We start from the raw sequence: 27,879 nt of genomic DNA on the forward strand, positions 1-27,879 counted from the left end.
TTTACTTGTTCCCATAATATAAGAACTAGGGGTCACCAAATGAAATTAATGGGCAGCAGGTTTAAAACAAATAAAAGGGAGTTCTTCACACAGCACACAGTCAACCTGTGGACCTCCTTGCCAGAGGAGGTTGTGAAGGCTACAACTATAACAGGGCTTAAAAGAGAACTGGATAAATTCATGGAGGTTAAGTCTATTAATGGCTATTAACCAGGTGGGTAAGGAATGGTGTCCCTAGCCTCTGTTTGTCAGAGGGTGGAGATGGATGGCAGGAGAGAGAGATCACGTGATCTTTACCTGTTAGGTTCACTCCTTCTGGGGCACCTGGCATTGGCCACTGTCAGTAAACTGGGCTATATGGACCTTTGGTCTGACCCAGTATGGCCATTCTTACGTGGGCATTCTTATATGTTAAGACTATAACTTCATGGAAATTGCCGATAGTGGTTCAGAGAGAAACACATGAATATCTGACAGATAGAAACATATATACAATCTTACTGCTCATTCATCCATGCCTTTGTGACCTCTGACCAACCCACTCCAATCTTGGCCATTCTGCTTAAAGACTTCAGTGAGCCAACCAGAAAACAAGGAGTCTTTCCTCCTGTCTAATTCTTTTTTAAAGTCCTGAGTATATTAAAGAACCATGACAAAGATCAGGCAGCTTTTCCTCCCTCCCAACCATGCTTGTGTCAGCAGCAAGAAACCTCCCTCTTCGTGGCAGCACTGGCAGGCCCAGGAGAAGCCCCCAGCATTCCTCACACCAACGAAAATACCAGAGGGAGAATCCAGAACCAGAACCAGTGTTTCTGGACAAGAATGTTCTTGGTGCGCAGGATGGGAGAGGGGCTTGAAGGGGCTACAGGGGCATGGAGTGGTGGAATTCTGAGATGGAGAGTTGCTTCTAGGATACAAGTGTGGGAAGCATGTGTGTTTGTGAGGTGTCTGGGAAAATGGCGACCACCCGTAGTAACTTCAGGGACGGGTGTCATGCTAATGAATGAGCCACTGTATATAAAGCTATTATTACCCCAGGGATGCTGCGTGTCTCTAAGTGCCAGGCTGGCTCAACCGACAATCTCCGGGGACACAGCTGTGGCTGGGTGGATTGTACAGGAGGATGTTCGGAGGGCTTGCCCTCTCCTCTCTCATTGCCTGCACAATCCCCCTGCCCCTGAGAATTTTCACTAGTCAGAAATCCTGGGTTGTGGGAAGGTTCCTGCAGGAATTGTTGAGGGGCAGGGGAAGCAGAGAAAGTCATGCTTTTCTGCAGGGTGTTCTGAAATGGAGAAGAGGAAGGGCTGTGGCCCCCATCTGCTCCCCACCACTCTCTCACAATGGCACAATCAGTCCAGAGTATATGTCCCTGCAGCCCGTGGTGTCCATGCCTCATTATGGTTCCTGCTCCCATGAGTTCTGGGAGAGAAAGAGTAGGGCCCTTAATCCCAGCAGCCCCTTTGCCACCTGGGGGAGTCCATCTCCTCCCTCACACATGCACCCCCATCTGTCCCAGGTAGCACAACACTCCAGGCAGTGAGGGCAGCAGATGGAAGGGCAGTCCTGTGACTCCTCCCCCAACTAAGCTATTGCGGATGCTGGAGCATTGACGAGAGAGTCCTCAGGCCTCTCCCTGAGGAGCATGTGTAGCAGGGCTGGCTCACTGACATCCCCTCCTCCCACTGGTTATAGGGGCACATCCTCTTCATCCTCCTCCTCCAGGTCCGTGGAGCGCAGGCTCAGGTCCTTGAGGATGTCTGAGATGTTCTCAGGAGCGGGGCCAGACAGCTCCATTTCCTCCAGCTCAGTGTCAGCAGCTGAGACAGAGTGCAGCCCCTTCCCCACCTCAGGGAAGGGCAGGGGCTGTGGGGAGGGGGAACTGGAGGGCAGTGGGCTCCCCATCCCTGAGTTCGCAGCTCTTCTCACAGGCACCACACAGCTGTCCTGCCGCCTCCACACCTGTGGAACCTGGCTACTCTGCTCATTGCTGACTGAGGTCCGATTGATGTCTCGGAAGCTGGCGAGGGGCGGACGGAGGTGGACACCAGAGCGTGTGGAGCCCTCAATTGCCTTCTGGAGCTATTAGAGGGGCAGAAGATCAGAAGAACAGAGAGGGAATTAAAGGGCAGCTCAAAAACCACAGCACAACAGTTCAGCTACTCTCCAAAATAACAAGGCAGGAGACTAGCCCCTGGAGAGATCAGATTTTGCATGGCTATAGTGTCTTTCATTCCACAGCACTTGGCAAACTCCAAGCCTCAGTGTAGCCACTTCTGGGAGGGACACTGGCTAAATGGATCTGGCACGGGCCACACAGGTAAGAGCCTGTCTCTCACAAAAAGGACTAGCGGATCTTTACTACCCATGTAAAGCAGACAGGCCCTTTGTTTGTTAAGGCTCCTTCTGAAAAACTCACATCCAGGAACACAATTTCTCTCCTCAGAAGGGAAAAGGGCTAAGTCAATGCTGCCAGGACTTGAAACTGGAATGCTAGGAAATGTCTGACTGCAGAGTTGAAACTTCCATCCCAAAGCTGGTTCTCGCCTGCTGTGGGATATTGTGATAACACGCAGAATGTCTGGGGCTGAGCTGGAGGTGGGAGTGTCTGCATGAAAACTTGACTGTATTTACCTCTTCCAAAGCCAGCACTCCCTTCAGCTTCCCCTTACTGGTCACATAGGCATGGCTGAGGCCCAGCAAGGAGAACAAAGTGTGTGTCTGTGGGAGAAAACACAAGACAATCTCGATTACCAGTCACATAGGGCTTGATATCCTCAAAGGCTGGGAATGAGAGTCTTGGCACTAAGCCTAGGCCTGAGATCCCCTCCGGGCTCCAAAGCTAGGAGTGGGAATCCCAACTCAAATTCCTTTGGATTTGGCACCACCCTGGTAAGAAGCTGCCCTAGGAGTGGGAAATCTAATGCTAATCCTCAGTGAGTAGCCTCATTGCACTTGCAGGGTAATTAGTGGGACTCCGGGGGACCTGGAACTCCTGGTATATACCTGTAGTTAACCCAGAGCAGCAGTCCCATACAGCTTAAATATTCCTTTTATTCCTGGGACTTCTAATTAGCCAGGACTCCCCTCATGTCACACTGGTGCATGGTGCTTTAGGGACACCCAGAACATTCTCACACTAACTCACATCCCCACATCTGGCATATGGCTACGAGGGTGCAGATCCCAGTCCACTCAGGGACCAGTGCACAGTGGGGTAGATCCTGCTGTGCTTTGGAGCTGAGACTGTGGATCCCAGCAATGATATAATCAGTGACAGACCTCTAATAAATACAGTGATAAAGGCATGCAGATCCCATTGCACGCCAAGGCAGGGAGTGTGAATCCCAGTATTCACGTGCTGGGATGGAGGTCCCTGGTCCCGGAGGGGCCAGGAGTGTGAATCCCACCCCCAATGCTGCATGTGGATCTTGCAACGCTCAGATGGGCTAATGTATGAAACCCATCATTATTGTATCATTGCTTTTACAAACACCTGAGCTGTGGCTGCTGCTGCACTCAGTGCCTAGGAGTGGGAATCCCAGTGCTAATGTGTGTGTATCTAGACAGCCCCCAGAGGCTGGGAGAGGAAATTCCAGCACTAATGCAATGGATGATGGATCCTAGTGTGGTTCTCTGAAGCTCTTTTATTAAACTAATCTGCTCATGTTCCAGGAGACTGCAGTCAGACACTGTGCTGATGGGAGGTCAGTGAGCTTCTCAGATAGAGACAGTGACAGAGAGAGAGAGCAAGAGAGAGAAAAATGCAAAGCGAGGGGAGGGAGATGGGGAGAGAGGTCCTGGGATGGGCTAGCACAGAGACAGACAAGTTAGAGAAGGATAAACAGTAGCTGGGAGGGAGGTCAGACTCACCTTGTGCAGGGAAGTCCTCTCCACTAGCTGAAAAGGGGAGGGGTCTATGCGGCAGCTGTCAAAGCACACTTCCTTATTCAGCTCCTCCTGCTCCCATGCATCTATCTGACACAGGGAAGAGGGGATCACACTCACAGTGACCAACACTGCTCCCAGCCCACACTCCAAGCCGCCCCGGTCTCCTGCTGCTGTTTGCCCCTCCTCCCCATCTGCCGCCCTCAGCATTTTATTCCTCTGAAGTTTCCTATCCCTCCAGCATGAACTGGGGCCTCCCCTTGGGAACTGCAGCACTAAAGGTGCCATTGATTGACATGCCCCCAGCAAGGGTGACACTGTGAGAAAAGTAGCCAGGAAGGTGAGGGCTTCCCCAGTCCAGCTTAAAGGGGATGAGAGCTCCCTGTCTCTCCTTCCTGAGCTCTCTCTGCCCCAGTCACTCCAGGATAGTCTGCCCATTTCCATGGGTTGAGGGAATAGTTTCTCTCAGGATGGCCTCTCCTTGTAGCATATGAGCATATCCTGGCCCCTGGATCTTCCCAGGAAGGAGACAGCTTCCAGGGGTGAGAGGAGAGCCAGCCCCCCAGTTCTCATCCAGACTTACCTCCTCTGGCTTCATTGTATCTATAACCTCTACAGACTCCTAGGGAGAACAGAAAACAGAACCACGGTCAGTGAAGGAGTACACAGCCCTAACTCCACAGCAAAATCCTGGAGTGCAAGAACCCCTTATTCCTAATCTCAGCTGTATCGCCCACTTTCCAGCAACTGACCCTCCCTGCCCCCTCCCTCTGCCCACTCATCCCTAAGCCCAGAAGGTCACCATTATACTCAGGGTCCCTCTCTTCCTGCTAGGGTGACCAGACAGCAAATTTGAAAAATCAGGATGGGGTGGGGGTGGGGGGATAATAGGAGCCTATATAAGAAAAAGACCCCAAAATTGGGACTGTCTCTATAAAATCGGGATATCTGATCACCCTACTTCCTGCTCACTCCTAATCCCCACTGTGCACCCCCCAGATACTCAGGGGCCCTCATCTTTCCCTGGGTGTCATTGTCATGGATGGTGGAATCTATGCACTGGGATGCTTCCAATCTGCACACTGGTCCAGGTCCTGGTTTGGTGTGGGGTTTTGCTTAGTCTGCTCTTGATGCCTTTTGGACATCCCCCTTGGCCTATACTTTCTTAGATCTGAATAGATCATCATGAAGCCTGCCTCAGTACCTGCAGTTTTCAGTCTGCTTCCTTCCCCAGAGCTGGTGAAGAGCTTGAAAGCTTGTACCTTCCACCAACAGAAGTTGGTCCACTAAAAGATATGACCTTACCCACCTTGTCTCTCTCCGTACTGGCAGCACAGACAGTGCCTAGCCAGCAGGATCCTCACATCCCCATGCATGCCATGGCCATCCTCTTCTGCGGAAATCCCTAAACCTTTACCAGGAGCTCAGTGTAACAAAGTGAGGATTTTTCCTTGTTATGTTGTACGTGAGTGTATGTGAGTCTTACTGTTGAGCTTATGTGAGTTTTACTGTGTGTGCCTCAGTTTCCCTCTGTGCTGCACCAATGCCTAGGTGGTGGGAATAAGGGTGTTTGACTTTGGCTGAGATCCTCAGGGGCAAGTGAGGCTGCTTCTGCTGCCTGCATGTAGGCTATGGCCTGTGCCTTTGGTAACCTGAGACCCAGGAGGGGAAAGCAACCAGGTGACACATTGCCTGGGAAGCAAGACAAAGACCAGGAGGAGGAGCAATGGAGGTGTCTGAGGTCAGGTCGCTGGTAGCTGGGCAGTCTGCTTGGGGGACTGGAGAGGGGAGTCCAGGGCATCTGGCCTGGGATTCCCCCAAGATGGACTTGGCTGACAGTCACTGATTTCTGTGCTAACAAGTTCTGTTCTACACTGTGTTCCTGTCGACTAATAAACCTTCTGTTTTATGCTGGCTGAGAGTCACTGCTGACTGCAGATTTGGGGTACAGGGCCCTCTCACTTCCCGAGGAGCCGCACGCAGATGGACTCGCTACAGGAAGCGCATGGTGTGGAAGGGGACGCTGAATGCTCCAAGGTCAGACCCAGGAAGGTCGAAGCTGTGTAAGCTTCTTACCCTGGCAACAGTATGCTCAGAGAGAGGAGGCATGCTACCCCAAAGTTCTGAATGGCTTCATATAGAGTAGTTCCAGAGCACCGCCCCAGTGACTCTTTAATAACTGGTGGGAGCGCTGGGATAAACTGCACCCGGTGGACAGTGCATCCTGCAGTAAGTGACTGGGGAGCAGTAAAATTAAGGTGGAATTCGTGGGAGATAGGCATGCAAAAGGCTCAGTGAGGAGCAGTTGCAGGAGGCAGAGGAGCCTACAGCTTAACCTCTAAGAAAGACTGTGACCGCTAAGAAGGGCTGTCACACTGAAGGGGTTCCTCCAAGGGACTGTAAGGAGCTGAGAGAGCACCGGCCTGTGAGTCCCTGACAACTTGGGAACAGCGAAGAGATGGCCTATAGCCATCTCCTTAAGAAGAGCATTGTAGAGCTGTGCAGAGAAGGAGAGGGCTGCGCATTGGAAAGTTCACCAAGGCCCAGTTAATTGCTCAGCTGGAAAAGAATGATCACTCTAAGGAACCAGTTCTTGACCCAACTGGGGCCACAAGAGAGGCTGGGAGCAGTCAGGCAGCACTAGGGCCCACATTGGTTCCTGATCCAGCTGTGGCCACAAGCGAGGTTGGGAGCAGCTGGGTGCCCCTGAGACCTGCATCCCCGACCAGCAAGGGGTCTCCCTGGTGGATCTGAGAGGGATGGAATTGGAGCTGATATTGAAGGAGTCAGAGGACTGTGAGAGACAGGGAAGGCATGAGGCAGAACAGCAGGAGAGACAGTGGCAGCAGGAGCTGGCGATTGCTGAGCTAAGAGGTAGAGGGACCGGTCCAGGGGATCCAGGCCCTGCTCCTGTAACAGTCGAGGATTTAATTTGAATCCAGGGAACCAATCGGCTGAGACTGAAGCAGTCAGTGTGAATGCAAATGGCAGAGAGGAGGAGTTGCTAAGCTCAGGTGCCCTGCCTGTCTGTAACCAGACTCCTGGAGCTAAGTGAGACAAAGAGATGCTCCCTGCCCCTTTGTGTGGGGGGGAGGGGGGAGAGATGGCTCATACTGGCTCTGATACTGTGAACAAAGCAGCAGGCTCGCTGCCTGCCCTCTCTGGGACAGCAGGGGTGAAGCTGAGCCCAGGGGGAAACTGATTTTCCAGAGAAAGCTTGCTGAGCTCATGGGTCTGGCCCAGGAGAATCTAGCCAGGGCCCAAGGGAGGCAAAAGGTCTGGTATGACTCCGCACCTGCTCCTATGGCACCGGGGACCAGGTGAGGGGTCTCATCCCAGTGAGGAAGAATAAGCTGCATGCTGCCTGGGATGGGCCCTTTAAGGTCATCACCCAGCTGAATGAGATGAACGATGTGGTGGAACTGCCCAACTGGGCTCACAGCCACTGAGTGTACCATGTCAACATGAGTGCCTAGTATTAAACGAGGATATTGATATAACAGGCATCACCGAAACCTGGTAGAATGAGGATAATCAATGGGACACAGTAATACCAGGGTACAAAATATATCAGAAGGACAGAACAGGTCGTGCTGGTGGGGGAGTGGCACTGTATGTGAAAGAAAGCGTAGAATCAAATGAAATAAAAATCTTAAATGAACCAAACTGTACTACAGAATCTCTAGGGATAGTAATGCATGCTTGAAAAATAAGAATATAGCAGTAGGGCTACATTACAGACCACCTGAGCAGGATAGTGTTAATGACTCTGAAATGCTCAGAGAGATTAGAGAGGATTAGAATCTATTAAAATAAAAAACTCAAAATAATAATGAGGGATTTCAACTATCCCCATACTGACTGGGTACATGTCACCTCAGGAAGGGATGCTGAGATACAGTTTCTTGGCACCTTAAATGACTGCTTCTTGGAGCAGCTGGTCCTGGAACCCACAAATGGGGAGGCAATTCTTGATTTAGTCCTAAGTGGAGCACAGGATCTGCTCCAAGAGGTGTATAAGCTGGACTGCTTGGTAATAGTGACCATAATATAATTAAATTTAACATCCTTGTGGCGGGAAAAACTCCACAGTGGCCCAACACTGTAGCATTTAATTTCAGAAAAGGGAACTACACAAAAATGAGGAGGTTAGTGAAACAGAAATTAAAAGGTACAGTACCAAAAGTAAAATCCCTACAAGCTGTGTGGAAACTTTTTAAAGACACCATAATAGAGGCTTAACTTAAATGTATACCCCAATTTAAAAAACATAGTAAGAGAACCAAAAAAGAGCCACTGTGGTTAAACAATAAAGTAAAAGAAGCAGTGAGAGGCAAAAAGGCATCCTTTAAAAAGTGGAAGATAAATCGTAATGAGGAAAATAGAAAAGAGCATAAACTCTGGCAAATGACATGTAAAAATATAATTACAAAGACCGAAAAAGAATTTAAAGAACAGATAGCCAAAGACTCCAAAAGTAATAGCAAAAAAATTTTTAAATACATCAGAAGCAGAAAGCCTGCTAAACAACCAGCGGGGCCACTGGACGATCAAGATGCTAAAGGAGCACTCAAAGACGATCAGGCCATTGCGGAGAAACTAAATGAATTCTTTGCATCAGTCTTCACTGTTGAGGATGTGAGGGAGATTCATATCTGAGCCATTCTTTTTGGGTGACAGATCTGAAGAACTGTCCCAAATTGAGGTGTCATTAGAGGAGGTTTTAGAACAAATTGATAAACTAAACAGTAATAAGTCTCCAGGACCTGATGGTATTCACCCAAGAGTTCTGAAGGAACTCAGATGGGAAATTGCAGGATTACTAACTGTCATCTGTAACCTATCTTTTAAATCAGCTTCTGTACCAAATGACTGGAGGATAGCTAATGTGACGCCAATTTTTAAAAAGGCTCCAGAGGTGACCCTGGCAACTACAGACCCAATAAGCCTCACTTCAGTACTGGGCAAATTGGTTGAAACTGTCGTAAAGAACAAAATTGTCAGACACATAGATGAATATAATTTGTTGGGAAATAATCAACATGGTTTTTGTAAAGGGAAATCATACCGCAGCAATCTACTAGAATTCTTTGAGGGGGTCAACAAGCATGCGGACAAAGGAGATCCGATAGATATAGTGTATTTAGATTTTCAGAAAGCTTTAGACAAGGTCCCTTTCCAAAGGCTCTTAAGCAAAGTAAGCTGTCATGGGATAGGAGGGAAGGTTCTCTCATGGATTGGTAACTGGTTAAAAGATAGGAAACAAAGGGTAGGAGTAAATGGTCAGTTTTCAGAATGGAGAGAGGTAAATAGTGGTATCTCCCAGGGATCTGTATTGGGCCCAGTCCTTTTTAACATATTCATAAACTATCTGGAAAAAGGGGTAAACAGAGAGGTGGCAAAATTTGCAAACGATTCAAAGCTACTCAAGATAGTTAAGTCCCAGGCAGACTGTGAAGAGCTACAAAAGGATCTCACAAAACTGGGTGACTGGGCAACAAAATGGCAGATGAAAATTAACGTTGATAAATGCAAAGTAATGCACATTGGAAAACATAATCCTAACTGTTCATACAAAATGATAGGGTCTAAAAAAGCTGTTACCACTCAAGAAAGAGATTTTGGAGTCATTGTGGACAGTTCTCTGAAATCATCCACTCGATGTGGAGTGGCAGTCAAAAAAGCAAACAGAATGTTGGGAATCATCAAGAAAGGGATAGATAATAAGATAGAAAATATCATAGTGCCTCCATATAAATCCACGGTACGCCCACACTTTGAATACTGCGTGCAGATGTGGTCGCCCCATCTCAAAAAAGATATATTGGAATTGGAAAAGGTTCAGAAAAGGGCAACAAAAATTATTAGGGGTATAGAACGGCTTCCATATGAGGAGAGAGTAATAAGACTGGGACTTTTCTGCTTGGAAAAGAGGCGACTAAGGAGGGATATGATAGAGGTCTATAAAATCATGAGTGGTGTAGAGAAAGTAAATAAGGAAATGTTATTTACTCCTTCTCATAATACAAGAACAAGGGGCCACCAAATGAAATTAATAGGTACCAGATTTAAAACAAACACAAGAAAGTATTTTTTTCATGCAACGCACTGGCAACCTCTGGAACTCCTTGCTAGGGGTTGTTATGGAGGCCAATACTTATCATGAAAGATAAGTCCATCAATGGCTGTTAGCCAGGATGGACAGGAATGGTGTCCCTAGCCTCTGTTTGCCAGAAGCTGGGAATGGGTGACTGGATGGATCAGCTGAGGATCACCTGTTTGGTTCATTCCCTCTGGGACACCTGGCATTGGCCATTGTCGGAAGACAGGATACCGGGCTAGAATGACCTTTGGCCTGACCCAATATGACCATTCTTATGTTCAATATGACTCTATCAGGAGCTTTCCTTTTGGGGCACCTGCCATTGGCCACTGTCAGAGGACAGGATACTGGGCTTGATGGACCTTTGATCTGACCCAGTATGGCTGTTCTTATATTCTTATGGAGCCATACTGTGACAGGGAGAGGCTGGTACTGACCATATGTGGTCAGTGGGAGAAGGGGGAAGAGCCCCTGGTGGGTCTGTTCTCTGAAACAGGAGCCAGCCCCTTGCTAGAATCAATTCCCTTCTCTGACCAGGTAACCCCGGCCCAGCAGGCAGAGATCAGAGAGGTGCTGAGTTCCTACTTGCAGCTGTTTTCCAAACAGCCTGGGCTCACTAACCACACTGTCCATTGGGTGGAGATTGGAGCCAGTCCTCCCATCAGGTGTTCCCCATTTAGAGTCACTGGGAACACAGTCCAGGCCCTGGAGAGTGATGTCAGAGACATGATGGCTTTAGGGGTAATCCAGCCATCCACCAGCCCTGGGGCCTCTCCCATGGTGCTGGTCCCCAGGAAAAATGGGTTGATCCCATTCTGTGTGGCCTATCAGAAGCTCAATGCCATCACCATGTCTGGTGCCTGCCCCATAACTATGCCTGATGAGATCCTAGACATCTTGTGGGTGGGGGGACTCAGTACCCCACTACCAGGGATCTCACCAAAAGCTACTGGCAGGTGCCTTTGGAACCAGATGACAGGTTGGAACCTGTTTTTGTCATCCCTTTGAGGCTTTACAAATCCCTGATCCTACCTTTCAGCTTCAAGGAGGCACTGGTCACCTGCCCGTGCCAGACGGATCAGTTACTGAGGGGGATGGAGAATTTTAACCTAGCATACATTGATATTTGTGTCATTAGCCAGACGGGGGAGGACCATGTGTCCCAGGTGAAGAGGGGCCTGGAACACCTCCAGGATGCAGGGCTGACTGTAAAAGCTGGGAAGTGCAAGGTGGGGATGGCAGAGGTGTCATACCTGGGCCACAAGGTGGGGAGCGGCTCCCTAAAGCCAGAGCCAACCAAAGTGGAGGCGATCAGAGATTGCCCTGCACTCCCAAAACAAGCCCAGGCCTTTATAGGGATGGCAGAGTACTACCAGAGGTTTGTGCCCCGCTTTAGCTCTGGGTCAGCTCCCATAATGGAGTTATGCAAGAAGGGTAAGCGAGACAAGGTGGTCTGGACTGAGCAGTGCCAGAGGGCTCTCTGCACGCTGAAGGAGGATCTGGTCAAGGACCTGGTGCTGCTAAACTCAGCCTTTGATAAGCTCTATATGGTGTTCACAGATACCTCAGACAAAGGGCTAGGTGTGGTGCCAATGCACACTAATGCAAACACTCCATCATGTACCTGAGCAGGAAGCTGCTGCCCTGGGAGCAGAACTATGTGGCCATAGAAAAGGAATGCCTCGCCATGGTGTGGACTCAAAGGGCTGCAGCTGGATCTATTTGGGCATCACTTCATTGTGTACACTGACCACTTGCCCCTGCCATGGCTGCATCAGATGAAAGGGGCCAATGCCAAGCTCCTGAGATGGAGTCTATTTCTCCAGGATTATGACATGGAGGTGGTCCATGTTAAAAAGAATGCAAATGTTATAGCCGATGCTTTGTCCCGTAGAGGGAGGCCTGAGCTTCCCCAGTTCACTGGCTAAAGTGACCCCACTCAGTTCGGTCTCAAAGAGGGGAGAGATGTGATGGGGTGGGGATTTTCCCTTGTTATGTTGTAAGTTAGCATATGTGAGTCTTACTGCTGAGCCTGTGTGAGTCTTACTATTTTTCATTAATACTGTGTATGCCACAGTTTCCCTCTGTGCTGCACCAATGCCTAGGTGGTGGGAATAAGGGTATGTGACTTTGGCTGAGACTCTCAGTGGCAGGTGAGACTCCAACTGCCTGCACGTAGGCTATGGTTGGTGCCCTTGGTAACCTGAGACCCAGGAGGGGAAAGCAACCAGGTGACATATTGCCTGGGAAGTGAGACAAAGACCAGGAGGAGGAGCGACAGGGGTGTCTGAGGTTGGGTTGCTGGTAGCTGTGCAGTCTGCTTGTGGGGACTGGAGAGGGGAGTCCAGGGCATCTGGCCTGGGATTCCCCCAAGATGGACTTGGCTGACAGTCACTGATTTCCGTGCTAACAAGTTCTGTTCTACACTGTGTTCCTGTTGACTAATAAGCCTTCCGTATTATGCTGGTTGAGAGTTACTTCTGACTGTGGAGTTGGGGTGCAGAGCCCGCCGGCTTCCCAAGGAGCCCTGCACAGGTGGACTCACTACAGGAAGCGCACGGTGTGGAAGGGGACGCTGAATGCTCTGAGGTCAAATCCAGGAAGGTCGAAGCTATGTAGGCTTCTCGCCCTGGCGATAGTATGCTCAGAGAGAGGAGGCATGCTACACCAGAGTCCTGACTGGCTTCATATGGAGTAATTCCAGAGGATTGCCCGGTGACTGTGACATTCAGCATCATTCATGCATCTCCCTGTCTGACACCACTGCCCCCACCCTATGGCCAAGATCTCTCAGAGGGAGCCTTCATTCCTTCACCTTCCCTCCCTCATCATAGGCACCAACTTCTACTGGTGCTGGTGGGTGCTCGACCCCCTCTCTGCCCCTGGCCATGCCCTGACTCCACCCCTGCCCCACTGCATTCCACCCCCTTCCCCAAAGTCCCCGCCCCAACTCCACCCCCTCCCTGCTCCTATTCCGACTCCTTCCCCAAATCCCGACCCCAGCCCTGCCTCTTCCCCCTCCTCCCCTGAATGTGCCACATTCCCACTCCTCCCACCTCCCTTTCGGAGCTTGGTACAGCTGTGTGCCGGCAGCAAGCGCTGGGAGGTAGATGGAGGAGCGGGGATGCAGCATGCTCTGGGGAGGAGGCGGAGGAGGAGCTGAGGTGGGGCGAGGCGGGGAGCTCGGCTGCCGGTGACTGCAGAGCACCCACTAATTTTTCCCCATGGGTGCTCCAGCCACGGAACACCCATGGAGTTGGCACCTATGTCTCTCATTACTGCGCAGCTGAGCTCTCTGGGCCCCTAACCTGGGCAATGCTCTCCTTCTTTGGTGGCTGGTTGTAATGGCACAAAAGCTGCTGGATCACATGCCTCAAGCTCCAGAAACTCCTGGCTGCAGGAAGAAAATGAACAAAGAGGAGAAAAAATGAGGACAAATGAGAGACTAAACACAAGGCAGCAGGCCTATCCCCTTGCCCAAGGCAGGCTGGGGAGAATTCGGAGTTAGTAGGAAAGGGCCCAGCCAGTCAGAACACGCCATTCCATGGGTGACAGGGCAAGATCTGGGACAGGCAGGAATCAGTCACATTAATCCATGCAATACCCCCTACCTATGGAGGGGAACTAAACCTGCACACAGAGAGCCTTGGAGGGTGGCTATCCAGAGAGCAATGTTCCCAAGAAGGAGCCAGAAGCAGAGGGCCACTCACATGCAAGGTCCCAGTGCCATGCTGTTCACACAGAAAGGGTTGTGGAAACCCTGAGAGGACTTGTAAAGAGGGATGATGATGTCCAGGGCTTTGGAGCTGTGCTCCGGCTCTGTTCCAGCTTCAGGCAAAAACCTGCAGCTCCACTGCTCCAGAGCTGGTCCACGCTCTAGCTCCGGGCTCCGCTCCAAAGCCCTGATGATGTCAGAGGGTGAGGGTGAGGGACATGAGTCTGGCAGCATTTTGGTTAAATTACAGGGGACCAAAATGGATGTGGCAGGGGCAGGAATGTGGTTTGGGCAGAAGGGACAGAAAAGGCAGGATGGGGTCTAGAGATGCTGTAACAGACAAAGCAGCAGCTGAATTTGTCAACAGTCAGAATGTGAGGGGTGCAGGAGAGAGGGTCAAGGATGATGCCATCGGCCTGAGGCTGAGAATGGAAAGGACCATGGATTATTCATCCTGATGGGAAGTAGAAAAAAGGAAAGATGATATTGCTATGCAGAGTTTAAGCTGATGGGGGAAGACCCAGGAATAAAAGTGAGAGAGGGGAAAGCCCTGTTAGGGCACATCTGCTCCGTCCCCTCTTCCTCCTGCCACCTCTGGATAGCTCCCTGCAGCCTATTCTGCAGGGCTTTGTCTAGCCTTGTTTAAAATGGTTCAAAAGATGCCCCACCCCCATTTCTCTTGGGGTGACTATTCCCCAGACAAATAGACTTTTGCCATCTGGTAAGTAGGGGCATTAGCTGGTATACTGCTCTGCAACCACACTGAGCATATAAGGGACCCTATTGTGCCTTAAAGGCACAGGCCCACACTGGTGGTGCTGCAGAAAGGGGAGTGCGCCCAATGCTTCACCCCCAAAGGGGTGCAGTGAGGAAGTGCTCTCATCCCTGACCAGCCAGCTTTACTGGCCAGGGTGGGCTGGAGAGTGAGACTATGGTCCCACCTCCCCTCTTCCCTTTTGGGCGGCTACAAGCACTAGCCAAGAGCCCTGTCTCCTTGCTCACCCTCAGGGGCTGTCCACCATTAGGCTCTCTCTGTGCAGTTAAGGAGGCACAAAGAGAAACTACAACATTTTCATTTTGCAAGAAATTTCCACCTTTTGAAATGTGTTTTCATTCTGAATTGGAACAAAACAAATATTCAAAATTTGTGTGCTTTTCCCATGAAACAAATTTCTATACAATGTCCATTTTGGAAAATCTGCATTTCAGAAAGTTTGGGATTTTTGTTTTGGAACTATGAATCTTTATTTCAAATGTCAAACTTTCATTTTGAATTTTATTTTATTTTTCATTTGTATGCAATTTGTACCTTACTTCCTGATATGTCAGTAGTAGTTGTGCCTAATATTGTTAAAATCATTAAGAGCAGTTGCTACTTTAAAAAATAAAATAGTTCCTCTATTATATTATGTCATATTATGACATGTCAATAACAGTAGTGCATTATATGTACTAGTCATATGTTCAAGTTAGAACACACTATAAAAACTGTAAAAATAATATAAAAATAAAAAAATAACATTTGAAACAAAATTTCAAAATAAAACAAAAAAAATTGTTTTAAAAAAATTTCTGTAGTAAATTGTCAAAACTGACAATTTGGCAAAAAAAAAAAAAGTTTTGTTGAAATAGCTTTTCCTATGAAAATTTTCCAGCCAGCTCTATCCTCAGCCCCTCACACTCACACAAGCAATAGGCAGTGTGGCTTTCCCAGTGTTGACTGGGATGTGGAAAGCTGGGGGACTCTGGAGGTCACCATACCTGGGGTTTCCTGGGGCCCTGGTGTTTCTGGCATTGGTTTATGAGGAGCCACTGGGCCATTGGGTTCCTCAGGGTGACTCGGAGCAGGAGAAGGTTGCTGAGGTGGCTACCGAAAGAAAGGAAATAAAACAAGAATCACCCTGAATAGCTCCTTTCCCTCCCTTTCCCAGTGCCTCTCTGTTTCTCAGGGCTCGTGTACACATACGGTGGCTGCTGTAGCGCATAGTGAAGATGTTGCATATGCTATCGGGAGAAACTCTCCCCTCAGTGTAGGTACTCCACCTCCCTGAGAGCAGCAGCTATGCCAGCGATGGGAGAATCCCTCCCAGGGACATAGTACAGACATAAGTTTCTAGTGTAGACCAGGAGTCTCTCTCTCCTCCGCCTCTCCTCACCTCAGTCTCTTCCCCACCCCCACCTCCCGCTTACCTCAGTCTTCTCCTCTTCATCCTCATCCTCATCCACGAAAGCAAAAGATTCACGCTTCCAACTGGACATGGCAGCCCACTGGCCTTTGCTGTGACCATCATAGGGTGCCTCAGCCAGCTTCTGCTCCATCTCCTTGATGATGCGCAGGCGCCGCTCCTGGCCAATATGCCTCTGGAGAAGGGCCTGCAGCTCTGACCGCTCCACTGAGCCCAGCAAGATCATGGACTCTGCAGGAAGAGATAACATGGGGAGCCAGTTGAAGGACGTGTGTAAGCCAACGCTCCCTGCCCAAACTGGCCACGTTAGCCCTGAGGAACGGAGAGGGTGGTGTTCTTTTGGACAAGGCCATACAACAAATCAGCAGCAGAGCTAGGGTCACATCTCTGGTTTCCCAGGCTGGTTCCCTATCTTCCAAACTACATACCTCCAGAGACAGACTCTTTCAACTAAGGCAAGCTTCAGAAAAGGTCAGATTCCCCATACTGCTTACCTGGTGAATCCACTAGAGGCAAGGTCTTGACAGTTGTGCTCTGAAGCAGGGTCTGCAGGTCCTGGTATGTACAAGTAGAGGAGATGAATTTCACATCACAGACCATAATATCCTCAACAAAGATATTGTATTTGCTAGAGGAACAAAGAAAATAAAGAGAGGGGTTAATATATCATTCAAATATGTCTAAAAGAAAAACTTCGCAAAGAGGAAAACAAAACAAGAGCTCCTTTCAGATGTGTGCTTTATACAGCCAGATACATACTCGCAAGTGGGAGTAACTACAGGGGAACTGAGACCTTCCACAAACCAACTGGGTTTCCACTCAGGCAAGGATCTGCTCCCTCCCATCATGGATGAGCCCCTCCTTCTCCATTGCCCTCCTGCTGTTTCACAGCCTCCTCCCACTCTATTTATGTGTCTGCCACCCCCCATCCCTGCTCCATCTCTTTGTGGCCAAGCCTATACCCCTTCGTTTCTCATTGCCATTTCTTCTGCCGTTTTTCCCCTCCTCTTCCCAATCTCCATTGGTGGTACCATACCTTATGTAATTCCAGCCCAGGTCGGGCAGGTAAGGCAGCTTCTTCATCTGGATGATGCTGTCATAGAGACTGGGCTGCAAACTCTGAGCCACCATGTTGGCGAGGATGACAGCAACCATCATGGGCAGGATGTGGGAGATCTGACCCGTCAACTCAAAGCAGATCACTGCTGTGGAGACGGTGTGGCTCACTGCTCCTGTCAGGGCTGCTGCACCTTTCCCAGTTGAGGGGGGAGAGGAAGGATAGTGTCATGTGGACCAGGGGATTTGTGCAGGCAGGGATAGAAAAAAGAAAAATGTGGAGACTCACCAATGACAGCATATCCTCCAGGTAAGATTTTGTAAACCATGCCATCAAAGAGGATCCCATCAGGGAAGAGTGATGCCATGATTTCACCAATGAGTCGGCCAAATGCAGCCCCTGGAAAGCATCACATGAAGTCACTGGTTAAGACCCATCCACCCAAAATGGCTGTGCTCTTCAGGGAAGGGAATATGTGTGATCTCTGCTGATAAAAGCCATTGGTAATTTACTAGTGCTTATATGTTAAAACAAAAACTACATTATGATGGAGTTAAGATAGAGATTTTGTATCAGCAATAAAAGGGCAAAAACCACTCCAGGAAAGGTGTATTTATCCCCAAACACAAAAATACAAATCCAGGAAATCCAGAGCTAAGTTTACACTTAAAATAAAGCCAAATATGTTCAAGTCTGAAAAGGCACAGTTAAGCCACCCAATAACCTTAACTCTGCCCTGTAGTGACACCATGCAATGACCATACAATTATGATTACTGTGAGTCTGTGGTCACAAACTGGACAAAACTGATTTTTGGATCGTATTTTAAATGGTGTCTATATAGTGCAAAGTTAAGGGTGTCCAAACTGCATGTCCAGACATGTTTGGATATCTTTTAAGTACAACCATAACTGAATTTCCTGGCATTGCAATGCTTGGTTTGGGGATAATTACAACATTTTACTCTAAATTAAAATAGAATCTCAGTGTTATGAACACCTCAGGAATGGAAGTTATTCATAACTCTGAAATGTTTGTAACTCTGAATAAAACATGACGGTTGTTCTTCTAAAATTTTACAACTGAATTGATTGGATACTGCTTTGAAACTTTACTAAGCAGAAGAAAAAAATGATGCTTTCCCTTTTTAAACATGTTTTCAGTCATTTACAGTTAACACAGTACTGTATTGTATTTGCTTTTTTTGTTCTGTTTCTGCTGCTGCCTTATTGTGTACTTCCAGTTCTAAATGAGGTGTATGGCTGATTGATCAGTTTGTAACTCTGGAGTTTGTAACTCTGAGGTTCTACTGGACTAATATGTACTCTCAATACTAATGACATTTTAACATTTATTTTCTGTTTTAGGATTAACAATCATTAGTCAGTCATCAACCACTTGTCACGAGTCACTTAACAAACCATGGCTGAGGCTGCAACGTACTGGTTCTGAGTGAAGGCTTGATGTTGCTGTCTTATAGCTGGGGCCACAGAGACGACAGGGGGCCTACTATTAGTACCAGTTAGGGGAGCTTTTCTTCATCTCAAGAGGCAGGGACCTGAGTTTTTGGAACTGAAGTGTCAGGGTTCAAGTCTGGACCCTGGGTCTGGTTTATCTGGTAATTATGTATGTTGTTTGCAGTGCACAGTCCATTATGTGGAGAAACTGCAGGAATTTCCAGATCAGCATTTGTGAGTTTGGGAAGAAAGAGAAAGGAGCAGAAGGTCAGAGGCTGGGCAACCGGACTGTTAATGAAGTTCCTCATAGACAGCTTGTGGGAGCCATGATCTGAATTCCCTCTTAGAAACACCATTGTGAGCTTGCTCTCTCTGTTTCCCTGTCAATGATAATTTCTCTCCCTCTCTCTCTGAGAAGCCCAAGAAGGAGGTTAAAACTCACCCAGTACAAAAACAGGCATGAAACCTCCACAAGGTATCGGCATGGTAGTGGCGACGACAGACATCCAGAACTAGGACAGAGGGATATGGGGTGATAGTTAGTGTGTGGTAACAGCATCTCCTGCAGCTGCACCACCGCCTCCAGCCTGCCTTCTTATGAGGAAATGCCTTTGGGGAAATCTGACAGACTCAGCAAGAAAACCAAGGGCAGCTGGGAATGTGAGGAGCAGAGGAGAGTGGGAGAAATTCATGCAAACCATCAACACTCCCAGAGACTGTCTACTGCACAGAGCTTCCCAGGGGCTGTTGTGCTGGTGGGGAAGCTAATCCGTAAGGGATGGGGTGAACATGGAGAATTACCTTCCCTTTGATCCACAGAGATGGGATCCCCCCTTGCTGCAGAAAGTTTTACTTATTTATAAAATGGTGCAGGCCACAACTTCTGGCAGAGTCGCAACAAACTATCATGCTGGAACTGGGAACCCCTAAACCTGTCCCTGGCTGATTTCACAGTCACCTTCCTCAGGAAACAGACCAGCCTTGTCCCATGCCCTGACGGCCAACACACTTGGCCTTCGTCAGATTAAAAGGGTGAGTGGATTCTACCATTGAGGGCTCCACAGAGAACACTGCCACCCGTCCCCAGAGATCTCACATCAAGGGATTCTCAGTAGGTGTGGCCCAGCAGATCTCAGCTGCTGAAGTGGTACTGTTCCTAGGGAGAGAGGCGATCTCGATGGCATCCAGAGAGCAACACCTTGAATTTCCTCTAGGAGAACTGAAAGTCAGTAAGTGCTTCAGAGAGTGGGCGTGACACACTCTGCATCATGTAGTTGCTGAGTGCCTTTCAAGGGCAGCTTTGTGCAGGGTAGTTGATGTAAAAAGGGCCATAAAGCCAGTAGATCCAGCCACACCCCCAGCAGATGGAGAACCTCCAAGTGGTATGGAGTCTGCAGAACAGCCCTACAGCTTCTAGTGTAGCGACATGCTAGGGGAGAGCAACCATGGCCTGAGCACCTCCACATTCTGGCTATTCTTGGCTGCTGCAATGGGCCCTTGGGGCAGTAGCCCTGTGGCTACTCTAACACAGAGTTTTAGCTGGTCCCAGAATCTGGGGAGCTGCAACAGAGGAGTGCAACCAGCTCTTCTCCCTTTCCACTGAGTAGCACCAAACTCAGCCCATATGCAGCTGAGTATTGGGGCCAAGATGCAATGCAGTGGAGAATCAGGCCCATGGGCAGCGAGTCGCACAGACTAGAAGAGGCTTTGCCTCCCTAAACATCCAGGTGTGGCCCCACCCCCTGCTTACCACTGCTTTCTGTGTGTGACTCCAGTCCTTCAGCCTCCAGTGCTCCGCTGGGGAGGTTGGAGCTACACCGCCTGCCCTCCCAGCACTCCTTTGGGCCTGGGGCGGGTAGCTGTGGTGGAGGGGGGGGGCGGAAGGGGCAGGGCCTCGGGCGGAAGGGGTGGGGCTGGGGCTAGCCTTCCCCACACAGCGGTTCGCGCACCACCCATGATCAGGCCCAACCTTTGGCCAGAGCCACAGAGGTAGGGCTTCTTTGCGTAGCCTGCTCCTCTTTAAGACAAACCAACAGCAAAATAAGCAGCCTGAAACAGCTACTCTAGCAGTTTGTCACAGCAGCAAAGAATCTAGAGGCAGGAATGACCTATCACACCATATGGGAACATTCACATGACTCTGGAAGGATACGTTTCTTGCATTACAGATCAGATGTACACTGCACTGCTACTCCCCATGGCCCACCGTCTCTCAGTTCAAATAAAAAACCCTTTATCTGCATGACAAGCCATCCCAGCATTACCAAAGAAGCCGAACCTGTTAGCGTCCATTGGAAGGACATACAGTCTGCCCAGGATAGTGTATTGGGATCCCTGCGCCCACTGGCCATTATTGTCCAGTCCTGATCTCGGGGATGCTGTCTCTCTTCCTTCCCCCAGGATAACACACAGTTTGTCCTCATCACTATTTTTCTGTAAGAAAATCTCATTCTTGCTAGTTCCTATTTTGGAGTCTTTTTCTCTTTCAGTCTCAATCTCTTCTCTTGGGTAGAACTTTGTCATCAGCAGATCTAAAGCACTTTACAAACAGCAGGGTGATGTCAAAAGTTCTGACCCCCACAAGAGGGGAGATAGTCCAGGATGGGTGGGCTTCCTACCTTCATGACGAAGAAGAGCAGGATGATGACGAAGACACTGACTTTGGGGTGGATCCAGATGGCAGATTTCCCTAGCATTTGTGGGTCCCCCATGTGCTTTGCCCAGGTGTAATTATCAAACAGGGAGCTGATGGCTTCCCTGGGCATCAACTACAAAGAAAGAAGGGACAAAAACTGTCAGTGATTCTCAAAAGATTAAATGGGGTCAGTGTTATACCCAGGTTCCCCACCAGAGAGGATCCCCACATTTGATTCTCTTTGGATATTTCCTTCTAGAATATGCCTGCTCAGAAAAGAGAGAGGGTTTTGGCTGGAGGAGAATCTAGTTAATCTCCTCTAATGTTTAAGGGGTTACATTTCCCCACCTAAACCCCCATTTCTGCCTGAAGGGGAGCATGGAGATTATTACTCTCAGAGAAATCTCTCTTTCCAGCCCAGGAGAGGTCAAATTCTTCCCGAGCAGGAGGCAGGGAGAGATTTAGGAAGGGGACACCTCAAAGTCTTTCTCACTCACCATGGTGTGTGTTTGTTGATCTGAGGATTGGGGAGACGGTTACATGTGTTTCTTTCAGAATTACACATTTACTCCTTTATAACTACTCTCACCTCTCCAGCCATGAACTGCCCGAACCCCGGCGGGAAGGTCACCGTTGCTATAAGGAAGGTTATTACTCCTGGGTATACAAGGCGACTGAAACAAGAAAGAAAGAACTTGAACACAATATTACAGTTTGTTATTTTCCTGCAGTCCTATTTCCTTGGCTGTGACTGTGTCAGATCATACAAGCAGGAGTAGGCCTGGGAAATTACTCAATAATTTGCACTGTTCTGTTCATCCCTCTGAAGCACCTGGCACAGGCCATTGTCAGAAGACAGGGTACTGAGCTAGATGGACCATTGTTCTGCCCCAGTATGGCTGTTCTTATGTTCATAATGCTTGCAGAAGAGTCAACAGTTAAGGTGCTAGACAGACTACAGAGGATAACTCACTAGGGGATGCTCTCCTCTGTGAGCCAGCATTGGCCCCAAGGTGCCGGGGGGTGCTGTGCTGCAGGAACTGGGGTGGGTGGCTCAGTACTGGGGAGGGTGCTCTCCCTGCTGAATCGGCACTAATCCCAATGCCCTAACATGGTACTAAAAGGAAGTATGTTGTTTAGCTGAGATGTAAAGTTGAGGCAATGGAATCCTTTGGGGCAAAAATATGATTTCAGTGCAAGATATTGTTATTCATCACACTTGTCTGAATTCCTCCCATGCAGCTTTTAGTGTTAAACACAGGTTGGTACTAGCTTGGGGAGAGGGATAGCTCAGTGGCTTGAGCATTAGCCTACTAAACCTAGGGTTTTGAGTTCAATCCTTGAGGAGGCCATTTCAAAGTCTCAGGATTAGCCCTGCTTTGAGCAGGGGGTTGGACTAGGTGACCTCCTGAGGTACCTTCCAACTCTGATGTTCTATGCAGCCAGTTCTTCTGACACTTAAAGGGAAATGTCACCATTTTCTTTTAACTAGGAGCTCCTCACTACTCAGACCTGCAAATTGTTAGCTGTTGAGACAACTCACAGGATGAGGCCCTTAAAAAATTTAGGAGGCAATACAATATTTTATTTTTTCTTTAAAGGAACAATGCTCACTTAAAACCCACATGTTGCAAACAGACATGTTTCTTTCTCTGTGTTGGTAATAATAATTTAGGATTTATTAGAGGTGAAAGATATTTCAAAATGTCCTGCAGAAATGTCATTACTGTAAAGCGACAAAGTGTCCCATGGCACCTTATAGACTAACAGACGTATTGGAGCATGAGCTTTCGTGGGTGAATACCCACTTCGTCGGATGCATGTGGTGGAAATTTCCAGAGGCAGGTATAAATATGGAGGCAAGAATCAGTCTAGAGATAACAAGGTTGGTTCGATCAGGGAGGATGAGGCCCTCTTCTAGCAGCTGAGGTGTGAACTCCAAGGGAGGAGAAACTGCTTTTGTAGTTGGCTAGCCAGTCACAGTCTTTGTTTAATCCTGAGCTGATGGGGTCAATTTCCTATTCCTAATATCTGACTTGTGTCCATTTATCCTTTTACGTGGGGAATATGTAAAAAGCAACAAAGTGTCCTATGAAAGGATAAATGGACACAAGTCAGATATTAGGAATGGCAATATACAAAAACCTGTAGGAGAACACTTCAGCCTCCCTGGACACACAATAGCAGATTTAAAGGTAGCCATCCTGCAGCAAAAAAACTTCAGGACCAGACTCCAAAGAGGAAACTGCTGAACTTCAGTTCATTTACAAATCTGACACCATCAGCTCAGGATTAAATACGTCTGTTAGTCTATAAGGTGTCAAAGGACACTTTGTCGCTTTTTACAGATCCAGACTAACACGGTTACCCCTCCGATTATTTTAAAGCTCTTTGTTATCTTTCTTTTTAATATGCCTTTCAGCTGGGACAAAGAACATCAACAGAATCAGTTTCACTGTTTGTTCTCAGGGATGCAATATTTGGGTTGATGTAGGGCAGAATAGCACTTTTAGCACTTTATTTCTACACCAAATTTGCTCAAGTGTTTCAAAAACTCCTGTCCCGACTGAGATTAAGTCCCTCAAGAGTTTACATTAGCAGAATAGGCTATTTTTAAAGAATTCAAGTATAGCAAGTACCTGAAAAAATGTAATAACCCTTTTTATTTTCTACTAGGAAGGGGGAACTCAAAAAGGCAGAAGAATTTTCCATAAATGAATTAAATTCAGGGACAAGAATGAGCCTAGGAAACTTCGTTCCAGAGAGTAATGATTTCAAAAGCTCTCTGTGCCTGGATAGAGAGGCTAATACTGCCAGCAGCAGCTTACCCATAACTCTATTAAAATGGTTCTATAGCTGTGTATACAGACACATGGACGGATGTTACAGTTCAAACTCAGACTCCACTACATAGGTGTCTAAGTGAAACCCAGAGTGTAAACCCAGTAAACTAAGCACTTTGGAACTGTATGAAGTACAATTAGAGTCCATTGTCCTCTAGAAAGTCTTATAGCATAATAGAGAGAGTTTTTCCTAGGAACCAGCAGAAGGTGCGGTTTCCTCCTCAAGGTCCCTGCATTGAGGCTTTTGAAAAAGCTCCGGTGAAGTATTTTTTTTTTCAAGAGCGCTATGAAAAATGGACTAGAAAATGCCACGAAATTACCAGCCCAGGGAGCGGGTCCGTTGGGACGGCCACGCGCCAGCTGGGGGAGTGTGGCCACGGGCCGGAACGCAGCAAGCCCGCGGCCCCGCTCCCCCAGCCGGAGTGCGGGAAGCCCCGAGGCCCCGCTCCCCCGGCCAGAGCACTGCAAGCCCGTGGACCCGCTCCCCCGGCCGGAGTGCGGGAAGCCCCGAGGCCCCGCTCCCTCGGCGGGTCCGCGGGGTCCAGAACATGTTAAAGACTTTACAAAAGAGGTGATCCATTGTAATTCTGTCTGAAGGAACAGTGCAAGCTATAAAAAACACTATAGCAACTCACTGAAATATTCACTGCCACACATGTAATATTGGCCTCAGCAGGGCTGGCTTTAGAAAGTGCGGGGCCCAATTCAAACACTTTCGGCAGGGCCTTGGCAGGGATGACTTAAAAAGAAAAAAGTGTAAAAAAAAGCCTTCCATTTCTTCCATGTATTATTTACTTTCCATAACTATATAAATAATAAAATTGTATATTATGTACATTGCATCATATATGCTGTTGATTGGTTATTAATGACTGCCGGTTCACATGTGTGGGTCCCCGCCACTCCCTGGGGGTGTGCACATGTGTGGGTCCCCGCTGCTTCCTGCCCCCCTCATTGAAGCAGGTGTGCAGAACTGGCCTGGGAACTGCAGGGCAGAGTGGACATGGGGCTGGTTCGAGGCAGGGCAGGGGCTGACTGGAGGTAGGGTCTGGCTGCAGGCAGGGCAAGGGGTGCGAGGCTGGCTGGAAACAGGGGAGTGTGGGGCGGGCTGGCTTCAGGCAGGGCCACAGGGGGGTGCAGCAGGGGTTGGCAGGGCTGGAGACAGTAGTATGGGACTGGCTGGATTCAGGCAGAGGGGTGCAGCAGGGGTTGGCTGGAGACAGGGCAGGGCGGGCAGTGCAGGGCTGGTGCGGGCAAAGGTGTGTGGCAGGGGTTGGCTGGAGACAGGGCAGGGGTTTGGTAGGGGCTGGCTGTGGGCAAGGGGTGCAGAGCTGGCTGCAGGCAGCAGGGGGCGGGGCTGGTGCGGGCAGGGCAGGGGGTGCAGCAGAGGCAGCTGGAGCCCCGGCCCTTTAAAAAGCCCCCAAGCCTCCCGCTATCCCAGGGCTCTGGGGGCTATTTAAAGGGCCTGGGGCTCCCCTGCTTCTACCCTGCCCCAGACCTTTTAAATAGCAATGGGAGCCCTGGGGAATGCATGGGGGCGGCGGGGGTCTGGCGGCTATTTAAAGGACCGGAGTGGCAGAGGGCGCTGGAGCCCTGGCCCTTTAAATAGCCCCCAGAGCCCCCTGCTACTCCAGGGCTCTGGGGGCTATTTAAAGGGCCCGGAGCTCCAGCCGGGGGCACGGGGCTTGCCGCACTCCATCCGGAGCTCCAGCCAGGAGAGCGGGGCCACAGGGCTTGTGGCACTCCGGCTGGAGCTCAAGCCGGGGCCACGGGACTTACCACGCTCGATTTAAAGGGCCTGGAGCTCCAGCCAGGGCCGCGGGGCTTGCCATGCTCCGGCCAGAGCTCCAGCCGGGGCCGTGGGGCTTGTCACGCTCCGGCCACAGCTCCAGCTGAGAGAGCGGGGCTGTGGGGTAGCCGCGCTCCCACTGGCCCTTTGGTCAGGGGAGCAGGGCCATGGAAGACCCCAGAGCAGACCGCAGCAGCCAGGGTAAGTAAAAAAATTTAAAAGGTGCCTAAAGCGCGGGGCCTGATTCCCAGGAATCAGGCGAATTGGCCTAAAGCCGGCCCTGGGCCTCAGGCGCTCACAGAATTCTCCCCCGCTGCTTTCTCAGCCATACTCTATTTTGGTGACAAATCCCCTTTAGCTGTCTCTCTTCACAACCCCATCTATCTAGTGCATCTCCACAATAAATTTCGCAGAGACGTCTCTTCACGGGCTGCCCCACATTAGTGAGACATCACCATAGGCTACAGGTCCAGTAATGCCTCTTCACCCTTGACCAGATTGTAACAACGCTAAAGAGCTGAACAATTAAAGGGAAGGAAAGATTTGCTTCCTTTTTCACTCCTGCCCAACAGGTTCTACCTGCACCCTGGAGGTGCAAGGGGAAGCAGAGTGCTCCTGGAGAGAAAGGGGAGAAGAATATTAAAGGATTTTAAAGAGAGGAGGCTAAACTTTGGAACCTACCATTATGTATTTACTTTGCATGTATAATTGCATGTGTGTTTGAAATCTTTATCATCGATGTAGAAAACTATTTAAAATCAATACTATATATAGCCCAGAGCTTCTCTCAATTAGAGAACAGAAGGATGTTGCAAAGGTAAGGTTGTGTCAGCAGCATAAATTGCAGTAAATGATGAAGGGCTGCATGGTAGTGGGAAACTGTTTGGATCCTATATGTGTCCATTTCTCATTTTTGGAGGTTATGTTAATAAGCAACTTTACTGATATTTAATGATGTTTTATATATGCAGATGCCTGCTTGCTCTGAGATAGATAGATAGATAGATAGCAGTGTTTAATTGTTTTTTTAAAAAAACACTTTTTTACTGGGATTTTTTTTTAACGTGGAAACATTTCTGTCAACCTTAATTTTATAAATGTTTGTTTTACAAAACTGAAATACTGGGTCAGATTTCAACTGACGTTTTCTCCTTGATATATTCTAAAAATAAACTGTGGGTCTTATGAAGAAATTATTGATTTTCTACTTTAAGAGCATTTCCTGTCTAACCAGTTATATTTTCTCCTCCTAATAAAAATTGCAGGGAGATGTTAGACTGTCTCTCCTGGACGAAGAACCTGTTTATGGCTTGTAAAGACAGAAGTTCAGCCCAGAAGAGAATTTCTTCCCTGCAGATAAAAATATCTTAACATGAATTAGACCAGATGTGGGCCAACTATGGTCCGCGGGCCACATCCAGCCCATGGGACCATCCCGCCCAGTCCCTGAGCTCCCAGCCAGGGAGCCTAGTCCCTGGTCCCTCTCCTGCTATCTCCCCTCCCCCGCAGCCATACCGCTGCATGGGCCGTGCTCTGGCCCACTGCTCTCACTGGGCAGTGTGGGGAGCGCAGCTGGCTCTGGCCAGGTGTCGCGGCTGCGAGCTCCTGCGGCTGGAAAAGGGCCGGGGAGTGGGGAGGTTGGGGAAGGGAGCAGGGGATACTGGGGGACAGTCAGGGAGCAGGGGGCAGTTGGATGGGGCGGAGGTTCTGGGGGGGTAGTCAGGGGATAGGGAACAGGGTGGGTTGGGAGTGGGAGTCCCGGGGGGGGCCTGTCAAGGGGCGGGGATGTGGATAGGGGTCAGGAGGGCAGTCAGAGGACAGGGAGAAGGGGGGGTTGGACAAGGGGGTGGGATCCCAGGAGGCAGTTGGGGTGGGGAGTCCCAGGAGGCGGTGGTCACGGGACAAGGAGCAGAGGGTGGTTGGATAGGGGGTGGGAGTCCCTAGGGGGTTTTCAGGGGGTGGGGGTATGGTGAGGGGTCAGGGCAGTCAAGAGACAGGGAGGTTGGATAGGAGGCGAGTGTCCCGGGCAGGGGCAGTCAGGGGACAAGGAGCAAGGGGGGTTGGATGGGTTGGGGGTTCTGAGGGGGGCAGTCAGTGGGCAGGAAATGGGAGGGGGCAGATAGGGGATGGAGGCCAAGGTGTTTGGGGAGGCACAGCCTTCCTTACCTGGCCCTCCATACAGTTGCACAACCCCAATGTGGCCCTCGGG

The 27,879-nt window shown here is 49.3% G+C and overlaps 1 protein-coding gene across 4 annotated transcripts in view; it reads right to left on the bottom strand.

Annotated features, from left to right (window-relative positions):
- Nucleotides 1–226: 226 nt before the first annotated feature.
- The window catches only part of CLCN1 (chloride voltage-gated channel 1), a 150,293-nt gene continuing 122,640 nt past the window's right edge, over nt 227–27,879 (bottom strand). For all 4 annotated transcript variants that reach the window (XM_050943358.1, XM_050943367.1, XM_050943349.1 and 1 more), the window contains 13 exons: nt 21,628–21,712; nt 21,022–21,171; nt 18,846–18,915; nt 17,235–17,345; nt 16,926–17,139; nt 16,384–16,517; nt 15,894–16,120; nt 15,465–15,570; nt 13,297–13,382; nt 4,469–4,507; nt 3,871–3,975; nt 2,632–2,718; nt 227–2,079 (listed from right to left, as the gene is read on the bottom strand). In XM_050943358.1, the coding sequence (XP_050799315.1) occupies nt 1,687–2,079; nt 2,632–2,718; nt 3,871–3,975; nt 4,469–4,507; nt 13,297–13,382; nt 15,465–15,570; nt 15,894–16,120; nt 16,384–16,517; nt 16,926–17,139; nt 17,235–17,345; nt 18,846–18,915; nt 21,022–21,171; nt 21,628–21,712 (1,807 nt within the window). In that variant the 3' untranslated portion in view covers nt 227–1,686. The remainder of the gene's footprint in view (nt 2,080–2,631; nt 2,719–3,870; nt 3,976–4,468; nt 4,508–13,296; nt 13,383–15,464; nt 15,571–15,893; nt 16,121–16,383; nt 16,518–16,925; nt 17,140–17,234; nt 17,346–18,845; nt 18,916–21,021; nt 21,172–21,627; nt 21,713–27,879) is intronic.

This window comes from Gopherus flavomarginatus, chromosome 1 (genome assembly GCF_025201925.1).
Source record: "Gopherus flavomarginatus isolate rGopFla2 chromosome 1, rGopFla2.mat.asm, whole genome shotgun sequence".
Taxonomy (NCBI): Eukaryota; Metazoa; Chordata; order Testudines; family Testudinidae; genus Gopherus; species Gopherus flavomarginatus.